At 40.2% G+C, this 13,957-nt stretch overlaps 1 protein-coding gene across 3 annotated transcripts in view; it reads left to right on the top strand.

The window, feature by feature from the left end:
* The window catches only part of fhod3b (formin homology 2 domain containing 3b), a 130,252-nt gene that overhangs the window by 5,379 nt on the left and 110,916 nt on the right, over window positions 1-13,957 (top strand). For all 3 annotated transcript variants that reach the window (XM_042489536.1, XM_042489535.1, XM_042489534.1), the window contains exons 2-3: window positions 2,535-2,641; window positions 11,161-11,225. In XM_042489536.1, coding sequence (XP_042345470.1) covers window positions 2,535-2,641; window positions 11,161-11,225 — 172 coding nt within the window. The remainder of the gene's footprint in view (window positions 1-2,534; window positions 2,642-11,160; window positions 11,226-13,957) is intronic.

Below are 13,957 nucleotides of genomic sequence, written 5' to 3'. Positions count from 1 at the left end.
TTCAGTGTCTTACACATGTGTATATAAGGCCCAGCCATTGGTCAACATATATGATTTGGTATCTTTTTCCTCATGCTACATTTCATATTACTGTCACACCCGTTACTTTTAAAGGCACGTTAGTCCATAGGCATAAAAATAGTGGGCTAACTTTGTCCCTTATGCCTGGATTTCCTGTCTGTCCAGAATCTGTCCTGTAATCTGGAGAAGCACTTGTTTCCCTCCTCTGCATGTGTATAACTTGTTTGCCTACCCACCTCCCTTTCTCTTGATCTGTCTGCTTCCATCTCTCAGTCCGCCTTACTGTAAGGACATCAACAACAATCTAACTAAGGCTTATCACTGTCTTAGATACAATACGGTTTACTGAGCGACTGAAGACTTTTGGTGCATGTTTACTGCGCCAGCAGGAACCAAACAAGACAGCTCAGAGTCAAAGATACAGATTTTGAGAAAGGGCGTAAGTTATCCTAACCAACCACATGTTTTGTTTCACTTCTCAAATATGACACAGTCCTTGGGTGCTGCAGTGCAGTAACAGAAACAGAATGGCTGAACAGATCAAAGCAGTCAGACCCATAATGTCTTTCCCAGCCTTTTTTCCTTCACGTTCAATTAAGTTGCTGTCATATGTTGAAGGAAATTGAACTGCATCAGAACTGGCAATAATCGGTCTAATTGAAAAAACACATTGTTTTACATGTTACATATTTGTTATATACATGTGTTGCTCTTCTCTGCAGGCTGCTTATTTGGGATGTGTGATTAGTAGTTTATGCAATTGTGTCATAGCTTTTGCAAGCTCAAAAAGCCACTCAGTGTGAGCTGACAAGAGAAGACAAATGAGTTGAGTGTGGATTGTACAGTATGTTGTTGTGTGAGACACCCTGGCTGTTAATTGAGCAGAGCAGTGCTACTCTCCAAACTTAAGTCATATGTTTGCCCTCCCATAATGGTATTTGTCTTTTCCTCCACTGCTTTGCTGTTTGAGCCACTGTCCTATGGAGCTGACAGACTCTGAATGTAAATAGATTAATATCTCTAATTTGGAGGTCAACCAGACAAGTGAGCGGACACAGACTCATTCCTCATCTCCTTGACCACAGTCAGCTGATGACAACCATTCAAGACCAGACAAATCATACCTTCTCTGCAAAATCATCTCTTGTGATGATAGTTTATCAGACAGGGAAAGTAGAGAGATAAGAGGCACCAGACTGCCAAACTGCTCCAGATCTGCATGTCTTCTCTCCAGCTTTGCCCTGCTTGTCATTGTAGAGTGCTGACAGGAGCTGATAAAATAACTTTCTGTGGTCTGCTGCCAACTAGACATAAACCTCAAATACCCTCTGCATTTGCCTATTGACCCAAAAAAAGGACAGGAAATTATGTTTGGTGTATGACCATTGCTAAAAATATTTTTTTTGATGTAAGCAGTATTATTGTTGCAACTTAAGATGTGATTTAAAGAATAAAAATCTCACCACATTATGATTAATACGCATGCGGTTATGAGCTATATTTAGCTTGAAACATAGACATTCAACACAGTGATTCTTCTGTTTCACAGAAGCAACAAACCAAACTCTCCAGAGCTGTACACCATTAAAAAACTCTAGATAGTCTCCCTCACAGCTTTGGAAGGGTTGACTTTGCCAAATTTTGATATCATACATGGTCATGGTTGTAACAAGGTGCCAATCTGGTTGGATTCAAGAAGTTTTTGGCACAGCAGGCCATTGGCTTCCAGCTTCAACTGACCATAAACTCCTAAGCCCTCTACATACCTAAGAGAAACTTCTTTATTTTTCAACCTGGACCCCATTTTCTTATGTTTTTGTGTCTAAGTGACTAATGGGAACACAGTTTTGAAATTGGTCCAGTACTGAGTTTGTGTGCCACAGCTAACAGTCGCAAAACAGGCTGCAAATGTAATTTTACAGGGCCATAGCGCACCATCAGTGTCTGTCCCCTAAAAGTGCTTGTTTTTTCAGCTGACAGCCTCAGATTGTTATTTTAAGTGTCTGACAAAGAAATAACGTGTTTTTCTTTACCTTTCGCTTGATATGGTCTGCTAATTGTATTTCTGCAACAAATCAACTTCAGAATGAGAATTCTCCTTAAGCAAGCCTTGGTTAAACGCAATAACGTACAGACTGGATCAAGTGAAAGGCAAAGAAAAACATTTTATGTCTTTGTCAGACACACAGACAAAAATTTGACCCTGTCATTGGTAAAAACTCACTTTTAGTGCATGCACATTGACGGTGTGCATACATTGGCAGTGCACTATTTCCCAAATATTGCAGCCTATTTCGTGGCTCCTGGCTGCAGTGCACTTACCCAGTATTGGATCACTGTCAAAAATTGTTGTCTCCATTCATCACTTAGACAAGAAAACATGGGAAAATAGGCTGAAAAATAACAGTTTTCCATGAATGTCTATAATTCTTTACATGTATTAAGTGTAAATGACATTATTTTTAGAGGAGTAAAGACAAATCAGTGTTTAACTGTGTCTTCTTCCTGTCTAGGCTGATGACTGTGCCCTTCAGCTGTCCCATAATGGAAGCTATCTGGACTTGGAGTCTACCCTGGCAGAGCAGAGAGATGAACTGGAGGGATTTCAGGAGGAAGGAGGGTAGGATAATGATCACCTCTCTCTTTCTCTGTCTGTCTCTTAGCTGTTGCTTTCCTATCACCACAATTGAAAAGCAAAAAATTGCATGTACACAAAGTACTGAAATGCAAAACACTCGCTATCAATGCACTGTTTTTCATAAATGTTCTGCACTTCAAAAGATTCAGATTGAAAACACGAGAGGTTCTGGCACTGCCTAGCAGGTTGATAATGTATGTTACTTTCCAGGCTCTGATTGTAAAGGAATAGATTTTTGATGTTGTCCTGGTGCAATGAACTGTTATGAACCAGAAATAAAATGTATTATTCAAGAGTAACTGACTTGAAGTTTTTGATTACAACAATCTGGCCTTTAAAAACACTCCAAATATTTTTCTGCCTTAACAGTCAGGCATAATCAGTAAAATGTGATGAATGTTTTTCGAGAAAGAGGCACATTAAAATGTAGGCAAGATAAGAGGGAAAAGATACAGTACATTGGGATATGTATTAATATCCTGCTTTCTATATTCCTTGTCCTAATGTAATTCTATTACGGTGATTTGAATCATAATGATACCCATTTTGTTCCAGGATGAATTAGTGAAATAATCCCTTTTCCGGGCCTGAGCTGACTGAGTTCTCCAGCTCAAAAGCTGCTGTCAGGAGATGGTTGGGTCTGTCTAAGAGCTGAGGGACAGGCTTCATCCCACCTGAGGGACTCTCAGTTTTAGAAGTCTTTCAGCACTCTAAGATTCTAAACGAAAAAGAGGTTTAAACTAAATATCATCAGTATCAGCAGTTGCACTAATTCTTTTGTAAATAGGTCACCAATATTCCAACAGTCTCACTGGTTTGCTATATGCCATTTATAAATTATATATTTGTCCTATTTAAGAAAACATGGCTATGTTCACATTACAGGGCTTAGTGCTTAAGTCCTATTTTTTACCTAGATCCGATCTTTCTAACTAGACTGTTCACAACTGTGTTTGAATATACCCATAGCTAACAGATCTCTGCCCTTAGACTTCTCACATGCAACAAATAACGTGACATAAAAAGTGCGTTGGAACAAAAACAAAAAACATCACATATGTGAACCAGGCATTTGGGAAAAAATGAATGACATAGTGGTGCAAACTTCATCGCCTGAATGATTACCATGGTAGAAATGTCCGATGATGTTATTATGAATCATAATTAGCCACATGCCTCTGTTTGGGAGAGTTTATAGCGTATTTTTGGTGGAAAAGGCCCTTTGGAGCAATGGACAATTGTTTTTGGGATAAGGGGTTGTCATACAAATGGGCTCCCAGCCAACTTGCTCTATTAGCAGAAATTGCTGTTAGTTCTGTAGTGAGAGAGATTAGGGTGTGGCTGGGAGAGGCGTAGGGAGTAGTAGAATCACTTTTTGGAGGGTTTCACTGAGAAACAGTGTCTCCAAAACTTCAGGATCTCCTGGGCTACATTACAACATCTCTGTAGGTGCCTCAAGACAACACTGACACTGCATGTAGGCAAGCTGTCAGAAAAATTCTGGCTCTACTGGCTGGCAACTGGTGCAGCCTAGTGAAGCAGCGGTATGGCCAATGCAACCTTTTGTAATTTTGGAGCTTTTGTAGCTCTGACACTGTATGGTGAGACTGTATGTGTTTCGGATTTGACTGTTTTCACAGTGAGGACGTTTTTCTAGGCCAATTTGGAAGCTAACATCGCCCTGGTTAACTCATTGAACAGTCTATGGGATTTTTCCATTAGATTTTGGATCATTGCAGAAAATAAACCCTGATAAGTAAACATTTATGATAGTTACAGGTTTTATTCAGCAAGATAATCTTCACAAATGAACACCACTTTTTTGAAGCCTAAATGCAGTCACCAGAGGTAAAAAGCTATTGCCTGGCTAAAACGAACTCCCCTACGGTTGCATTGCAGCTGCTAAGGCTGTAAAGCCGTGTTCAGTGCAGTTTGGTGAGATGAAGTTCTGTTGTCTCATGTAGCCACTTGTTATCAACCGTCTTTTATTAAAAAAAACATAAAAGCTTCAAAGTTTGCGACTGAGGTATTTACTGACATATTTGATGTTGTAGAACAAAACATGAAAGTCTTTTAAGCTTGTCTCAACTACAGACCCTTTTTCAGGCTTACCCAGGTTTTGGGACTCATTGCTGGAGTTTGGATTTAGGACCAAATAAGAAAGTGGCTAAGATCTGATTTAAAAAAAATCACATTTCTGTGTCCACACTGAAAAAATCAGATCTGTTTCACATGAGAGCAAAACAATCATACTTGACCCACATTTGCTTGTTATGTGAAAGTAGCGTCTATACATGTGTGATACTGATCTTAGTTGTAGAAAATTAGCCCTTGATATATTTTATCAGTTCTGAGGTGGTGTTAGTGCCCTTTTTTGTAACAGATTACATGTCTCAGAGTTTCCATGGCATTGGTCCATTCATGTCCCTTAAAATACCTGGCCTCCCTGGCCGAATGGCAGCAGTGATGTCATCTAAACCACTTATGAGGTGCAGACGCGTCTCATGAGTAATTGCCCTCATCTCTATTGAATGTTACCTCATCGCTCCTATTAGAAGTTTAGCTACAATTGTACACCCATCAGTATACAACTCTCAGCTTCTAATTTAGCTGCATTGTTTCACTGTAATATGAAGAGTTAAATGAGGCTTTGTCTTGACGTAAATCCCAGACATGGATAAGGAAGAGAAAGGTTTAAAATTGTGTTAGTTTCATTTCTGTTTCATACTAGTTCTTTGGCGTGTTACTTTATTGACTCCATATGTTTTTTCATGTACTGTGAAGTATGTTGATATATCATTCATGTGCTGCCCACTTTAGATGATCGCAAACCAAAGGTTGGCATGAGAGCTCCTGGTCGGCTGGACCACAAACATGTATGGATTTATTTGTCTAACTTGGAATTCATAAGCTGCTCTCTGGCTCGGTGTTTCTATTGGACGTTGAGAGTGCCGTCCGTTCCCAGTTCCATCCGAAATTGTTAGGAGCTTATGGGAGGCTATTGAGAGCTGTGAGGTTAAAGTGGGCCACTTCTCCTCTCGTTGAAGGCCGAGTCTGCCAGGGCCCCGTCTCGTGCCAGCTGGCACAGGTTGGTATGGATGTGTGTCATTAAACCCACACAGTGTTGTCTGAGGAGGCTGGGGGTGAAGGTGGTTAGCCAATTATTTTGTAGAAATGGGGCAATTTTGCTTGCTGGCTTTTTATGGTGCTGATGTGCCCAGGATTACACCCCCCACTGCTCAGCGTTGTTGATTTGATGATTATTGAGCTAATAAAAAGTCTGATGAGGCATTTCACCTTTACTTGTTCCATTTTATTTTTGTTTTCACACTCATTTTACTGCAGATCTTTCAGCAGCAGTCTCCAACTCCAAAACATTTAACCTAAAAAAAAAACTGTTTGAGTATTTCCCAGTTTTACAAGTTGACATCAAAGTTATACCGTTGCACTAACAAGCAAGGTGATGCTTAACTATTTTTGCTTTAAAGGTACAGTGGGTAACTTTTATGGAAATAATTTTTTGTCATATTTGCTGAAACTGTCACTACCACAAACTATTGCTGAAGACAGATAGTCTCTCTGGCCAGAATCTACTGCGGTGCACCAAAAACAACCAATCAGAGCCGAGACGTCTCTAACACAGCTGTCAGTCACGTCGCCCACTTTGTAAACTGTTGTCAAACTGTCAAATTAGGCAGGGCAGATCAAATATTAATCAAAATTATGTTACTGCATTGTTTATTTATCACCTCAAATGTTGTCAGAAACATAGTTTAGTGTACTGTTTAGCTGCAAAATGAGAATGTTTGTGACCTAGCCAACATGTTGGAAACACTGAAGTGACGCACCGCCCACAGGCCAGACCAACTTTGTCATTTTAGAGCTAAGCAATAGGACTACATTACTATGATATAATTGTTGAGTATTCATATTGAACAGTCAAATCTGATTCAACTGCCATAATTTTGAGTCACATACAGTCGTATGTGTCTCCCATACTACTATGTTAATTTAATGACAGTGTCTGCAAATATGTCAGTTATTTTTACGAATGCTACTAACTATAGCTTTAAGCCCAGCTGCTTATCTTTGGAGAGAAAATAATGCTGTTACATATTCTGCCTGAGTTCCTGAACTCCCCTGATCATTGGCTATCGAATCCATCTGTAATTGATATTAATGACAGGTTACATTCCTGAGGCGCCTGTGTCATACCTAGTGTCTTTACAAACAGATTAAAGTATGATCCTCTGACAGAGCGCTGCAGAGCCAGGAGATATCCATGTCACGGGAGCTTAAGGGCCATAATCACTTCCACACCGTGTTTGAAGCTCAGCTATAGGCGATTGTGACTCATAAATCCCCTGTCACTTCTCTGATACAGTCTTACTTAATAATAAAGTGACCATATAGCCCAGACATGTGCTCAGACATATCTGCACAGTTTAAGGTAGTCAGTGTGTCATTTAGATTTCTTGCTGTGATAGATTGATTGACCCCATGCATACACACAATTTCCTGCATTTGTAGCTGAGCTGAGATGTGAGTACGGAGACGTAGTAAGGATAAGATGGCCTAACATGAGCTTACAGACATTTATAGCCTTTGAATATTTTTGTGGATTACATGAATTTAAGGATGAGATTCTGTTGTAGCATTGCAGGGGAACTTATAGGGGTCTAATGTTATAGGAAAAACAATGCATTTAACTTGTGTGGTATTATGTGTTGTTTTTGCTTACATATGTGACATTGATTGGCAGATGATTTGTAAAGCTGTAAGTCCTCAAGGACATATTCCCTGGCTTGCCTTTCGAAGATAACATGAAGGGCTGTTATTGACTGCATAATTGATTCGGCATGTGAAATGTGTAGCTGACATGCAGCACAAAAAGAAGACACTTTTTAGCATTCAACTGCCGCGGTACATATAAAGCACATGTGAAAGCCAATGGGTTTTTGCTGAATATGCCTTTTTTGGTTTTATTGAGTGTTCTTGATGTGTTCGACAACCAGTCAGAAGTCAAGCATATTAAAATCCAACTATTCTTGCCTCAACTATTTTAGAGTTTCTGATCATCTCCTTTCATCTCTCTTAGGACAGCTCCACTTTCGGTATTTTCGTTTTTTTCTGACCCACTTGGACATTGTTTCGTAGACGCTCACAGCACACAAGATTTTTATTTGAGGAGGGAAAAAAAGCACTTTTGAAAAGAACCAGAGGAATTGGAAAACACAGCTTAAACTTCAAGGAGGGAAATAAAACACCAGTTGCCCCTTCCATGTTTGCAGAGCAGTTTATGGGTATTATTAACAGAGTAGAACAGCTTGGTGATTGTTCAGTGTGTATGTGGTTGTGTGTTAGACTTGGTCAATGGTTAGTGAGGGAAATTAGCTCTCTCAATAGTCTCTCAGCCTGTTTCTTCAGCCTCTTTGCCCCCCCCCCCCCGCCCCACTGAGGCACGGTGAATCCCTCTGCAGACATTGCTGAAGGAGTCTCTCCATCAGAGGGCTTCACCATGAAGTGCTGAGTCAGTCTGTGGGGCCTTCTTGTCTGTCATTAATTGGTCTTTGAGGCAAAGTACTGGCTTTACTGCATACAAGTATGTGTGTTCACCTTCTGTGGGTACACAATTTGTGTTGTTTCATAAACAGTGTCAGTAATGCTCCCTTAGATTAAGCCAGAGAGCAAGGAGCTGGCAGGTATCCACTGATCCAATTGCTGCCGCTCTGTGTATCAGGAAGACAGAGCTTTAGAAACAGCAGTGACGAATAAAGAAAATAACGGGCTATCTAATTGGCAGGTTTACAACACTTGATAGGCAAAGGGATGATGATGAATAACAGATTCATGCTATTAAGTAAAAAGATTTATAGTGCAGCGCTTCTTTTCATGTACAGAATGAATAAAAATGGCCATATGTTTTCATTTAATCTTTTATAAAGCCATCTAATTTAGACCAATTGCTTTGGGTAATGGTCAGGAAGTAAGACGTAAGTAAGAAGTAATTGTTTTGGGTAATGGTCAAGTTTATTCGGTTCATGAGATTGTTAAGACAAGTCATGGTTATTCAGATGGTAGCAACAAAGGTATTTCAGAAGCATGATGTTGCACATAATGAATCAGATTTAATAGGAGCTTGGCTTAGGATGATTATACTGTACCACCACTGGAAGAAACCAGAACATTCTGGCACAGAGGGACATCAGACCAAAAGAGGACCAAGGATTTCAGTAGGTACTATCCCAACATGTAGCCAATTTGTTGTTCGGCCGATAGTCTTTACAGTTATAATTATGTCTGTAACTTTGGGTTCCACTATTTTTTGCAGCATCGCCTATGGGAGTGTCCAGTTTTCATGTTAAATTCTGGAGGGGGATGGGGGTCTGAAAACCTCACTTATATTCCATGCACGTTCGTTTAATTTGATAATGAGCATGTTGGCCTGTGTAGCCTCAGGTCTTGGTTAAGCGCAGGGATACTGTTGCAGCCAAGCGGAGAGAAGGCAGACTTTTCGTGACAAAATGGCTCTGGTTACCCATTTGCCTCAATAGCATCACAGAGGATTAAGCTCCTGTTTGCCGTCCCATCTCACCAGCGAAGGCCCATGTTGACAGATGTTGCTCCTGTGTCACCTCTGCTTGTTGCTGGATATTATATTGGATAAATAGTGAGCATATACAGATTTCCGCTGCCATGTAATCTGCTTGTGTGCATGTCAGTGCAGCAGTCTCCCACTGACTGGATGGAGCAGGAAAGATGTCAGAACTTCTGTCTAGTGCAGTTATGCAGTAATGCTGCTGGTTTATGGTGAAGGCAGCAGTATGATCTGCCTTCTGTGCTGATGGGCCTTTTCTCTCACTGTCAGACCCACTGCTGCCTGATTGTCACTGAGAGTAGCAGTCTGTCGCTGGCACTGCGCCAGTCTGAACAATCACACAGCCTTTGTGCGGGCGGCATAAAAGCCTATTTGTCAGAGAGCCGAATTAGAAGGGGGGTTGTTGCGCAACTCTACCTGCTGTGTTCTTGTCCACAGTTGTGTCTACTGGGTTTGTTTGTATGCTTCTTGAGCTAGTTGGGAGGTTAAAGGCACAATCTGTGATCCAAAATGTAAACAAAAGGGTAGCCCCCACCACCTAAATTCAAAACACAAGACTGAAATGTTTTGTGACACAACAACAAGATCTGAGCCATTGTCTTTTAACGTTGTTATAGGTTTGTTTTACATTTGGCATGCAAACACAGAAAGACATGTTTAATTATGTCTGACTGAAAAACTCTTTGGATCATAAGGCTGATAATATCTGTATTTTTCTTATCCTCAACAATCCTACTGTCAAGTTTTGACTACTGCCAAAGCCCGATATACTTCATAACTTCCATCAACTTCCAAAAACTAATAAAACACATCAATAAGCCACACTGTCCTACTGACCTAAATACCCACTAACATATCTTTAGTAAAAACTGCAGTGCCGGCGCACCCCGGCAGCTGATGTTAGCCCCTTTTGACAACAGACTTTTTGAATTGTATAATACATGTTCTTTTTTGCCTTTAAATCCAGACAGTGTGTTAGTAAACAAATTTCAAACACTATCTGCTTAGTGTCTGGGCCTGTATTCCTAAGATTCAGATAGCTTATCAGGATGTCCCATTTCACATCTCCATTATGTCTCATGACCTGTATTTGTATTTTAAATGTTTTTTGTGACTAAACTGACACTGAATTAAATTCTCTCCTCTGCCTCAACTGTTAAAGGAAATTAGTGAACCTTGAAAAAAAACTGAAAGTACATATTTGTAACACATTGTTAGTTTTGGTCTTTTCATGTTATTTGCTGCCTCTAGGAAAAATATAGAATAATGCGGTATTATTTAAGAGGGCAATTTTACTTTTCTAAGTAGCCAAATTATCCTTTGAATAACTACAACTATGCTGCTCTCACATTCACTCTCACGACTGAATAGAATTGGGGTACATTGTTGTCGCCTTTGTTTTGGATTGTCATTCAGACATTGTAAGCAGTTGACAGGATGGTGATAGGGTCTTGGCGTATCTCCATTAACACAGGGGGTGGAGTTGACCTCTTAGCTGCTCCCATCCTTAATTTTTCACCTATGAAGACCTTTCTTCTGTTCTGATCCATGACCTGTTCCCTGTTGCACTCAAACTGCAAATACTGAAGAATCTGTAAAAGACTGAACTGCATAATTTTGTCATCATTTTGCATTTTTTGCACAGTAGCTATTGGGCTATATTTTCTTGTCAGCACTTGCCTGCTTCTGGCATACTGGCATAGATTCAGAGAGACATTTTCTTTCTTTATCTTAAAACAGTTGTGTGTGTATGGCTCTATACACACACACACACACACACACACACACACACACACACACACACACACACATATTTAAATATATATGGATTTATGCTCATGGCTTTATGCTGAAGTAAATTTTCTCTTTCTCTCTTTCTCCATTTGTCGTTTTTTCTTCACAGGAGGGGCAAGAAACACAGCGTTATTCTTCGAACGCAGCTGTCCGTCAGGGTTCATGCCTGCATTGGTAAGTGATAAACTGCACTGTAATCTAAACTGTACATTCGTCACTTCTCACTTTACGATGGCCAATTTGTCTCAGTCTGTATCACCAGTGAGGTATGAGCTTTAATTAACTTCATTACTAGTGGATCATTATACTGAGGTCCCTGTTTAAATTGCACAGTGGCAATTTTGGGAAAATAGCCTAGAATCCTAATTTGAGCGAGAATTAACAGCACTTCAACAACTTTCTTAGAAACAGACCATTGGCACGAAGCACAGCCTGAAAACATTTAATGTTTTTGGAGTTACTGTGTTCTGTCACTTTGTTTTATTGGGCCTCCTGGTGTCTTTGAGTAATGTGAGGGAACTCGCACAAAGAGCTGAGTGAAAACATATGCAAACATGCTTGCACGTGGCATGTGTGCAAACACATACACACACGATGTGCTTATCAGAGGTTGTGTTGTGATTAAACTGAGGATGCTAACTATGGTGTTCTCTGTCAGATTTTGGCTTGAGTTCCTTTCCCTGCATCTTTTTTGTGTGTATTTTGTGTAATTCTTTTAAGTCCTTGTTAAATGTACACATAATGTAGAAAATAAATACACGTTGTGAAGTAATTCTTCAGGGAATTTTAGAGGTTGTTAGCAAAAAAGCAAAGTGGTTGTCAGTAGCAGAATGTGAAGGAGCGTGCATTTTTATTCAAAGACACAAAGTGCCTCCTCTACAGGCTTCAAGTATAAAAATAACCCAATGCCTGGTAAAGCTATTAGGCTGTAAATTGTCGGATTTTTAGCTTTGCCGTATTGCAGCAGAATTTAACCAATGGCCCAGACACTTTTCATTTGAATTAAGTCACTATGATCTGAGAGCTATCTCTGATATTCATCTCTGTTTATTTATTCTACCTGCTGATGCATGACATGCAGTGGAAAGATCTGGAAACTCCAACGGATCTTTTTCTGAGATTGCTCTGTCATGACAGCTCATTAAACTATTGGTGAGACACAAGAGGAATGAGAAAGACAGCTCTTGCTTGTTTTTGATGAAGTCTAGTTTGCACATGCTGATCATAAAGAGGATTTCTCCTCGATGCTCTGACACTATAATTATGTAACTGATACAGTAAACCTATCATTCCTTATATTTGCAAACTTAGCTAAATAAATATTGTTAATAATATTGTTGGGAGACACTCCCTGTTTTTGTTACACTGGATACCTAAACAACATTTCCAGTCTTTGTCTGGTGTAACCGGTCACATGCTGAACATGGCTGCACTTGTGAATATTTGGCTGAACGTTGTCCACACACTACTCTGAACTGGCTTTACCTTATTCTCTCCTCCTGCTGGTGCTTGGCTTAGCTTAGTGGAGCCCGGGGAGTGGCAGACAGACTTGCTGCTCTTCTCTAAGTGGATGATGACCCTCTTTCTCTCTAAGTTGACAGCCACCTGTTGCCCTTCTCTAGTCTCCCTCAGTGACTGCCTGCGTGGCTGGCTGATTTATTTCCTCTAGGCGAGGTGGTCACTGTTACTGTAACTTGTCCAGACATTTGATCCTAATTTTATCTGACTAGAGGGCTTACCTCGTAGCCCCATGAGTACAGAATTACTGGGTGATTTCCCCGCTCCACACAGGAGATAATTTGTTAGTCTTCCGTAGACAAATGGCATGGTGTTCTTTAGGCTGTACACTTGCTCTGTATTAAGGGATTGAGAATTTCCCTGCTGTCAGTTCATAAAAGCCTAAATGTCGCTATAGTGAAGCCCTGTTATTGTTAGGGATTTTTTCGCTGACCGTACTCTTTCGTCTTTCTTTAAGGAGAGGTGTTATGCAATGACAAAAAAACTGCCTTTGGAGAATAGACAGCGCTAAATGTACAGAGACATCAGAATGGCCTTAACACCAAAACTCTGGAAATCCTTTTGAAATGCTCCTTTGTTTTAAGTTCTAGTATGTGGGATTAAGGGGCACCACTGACCAAAATGCAATAAAATATTTAGTTTTAATATATATATATTATTATATATATATTTAATTACCTGAAAATAAGAATCATTGCATTTCCGTAACCTGCTTAGCCAGATGAGCCATCTATCTACATATGGTGCAGGTCCTTATCCATAGTCTGCCATCTTCCACCATTCTTCTACAGTAGCCCAGAATGGGCCTATCAAACACTGGCTGTAGAAACAGCTTTTTGCGTCAGCCATTGTAGTTGTCACACATGCTTCGCACATGGGAGAAGTTTCAGTTCTGCAACCTCACTGCAAGATCCCGTTGAATCCTGCACACTGGACCTTTAAAGTCTGACAAGCTTGAACTAACAGCACCAGTCCTGTGTTGCCTTTAGGTCAAAGGATACTTTTATTAAACATTGCCAGTGCTGTTTGGATGTGATTTGTTTAATTTAACATTTTGAATGTACCCTTACTTAAATGTGGAGTCTGCGATTCTAAGCAAATACACTTTTTGTCAAATTCAGTGAATATCTGCACCGTCCACTAAGTGTTTGGTCTGTTGGTGTGCGCTGAAAAAAAATCTGTTGTTCATACACAATCCTGGCTCTGTTAATAGGAAACAAAAAACATATCTTGGACCAAGCTACACGACAATATGCTAGCTGCTGTCCCTCCTCCACATCCTCGCCCATGAGGTATAGAGTTATACCGTAATGAAAGTAAGTAGCAGTCCCCGAGGCTGAAAAATGACGCCAATGCAGAGGTGCCAAAAACTGCAGCTCATTGAATGT

This window comes from Plectropomus leopardus, chromosome 7 (genome assembly GCF_008729295.1).
Source record: "Plectropomus leopardus isolate mb chromosome 7, YSFRI_Pleo_2.0, whole genome shotgun sequence".
NCBI classification, from domain to species: domain Eukaryota; kingdom Metazoa; phylum Chordata; class Actinopteri; order Perciformes; family Serranidae; genus Plectropomus; species Plectropomus leopardus.
The sequence above is the reverse complement of the archived record's forward strand: the minus strand, read 5'-3'. Positions and strand labels throughout refer to the sequence as shown.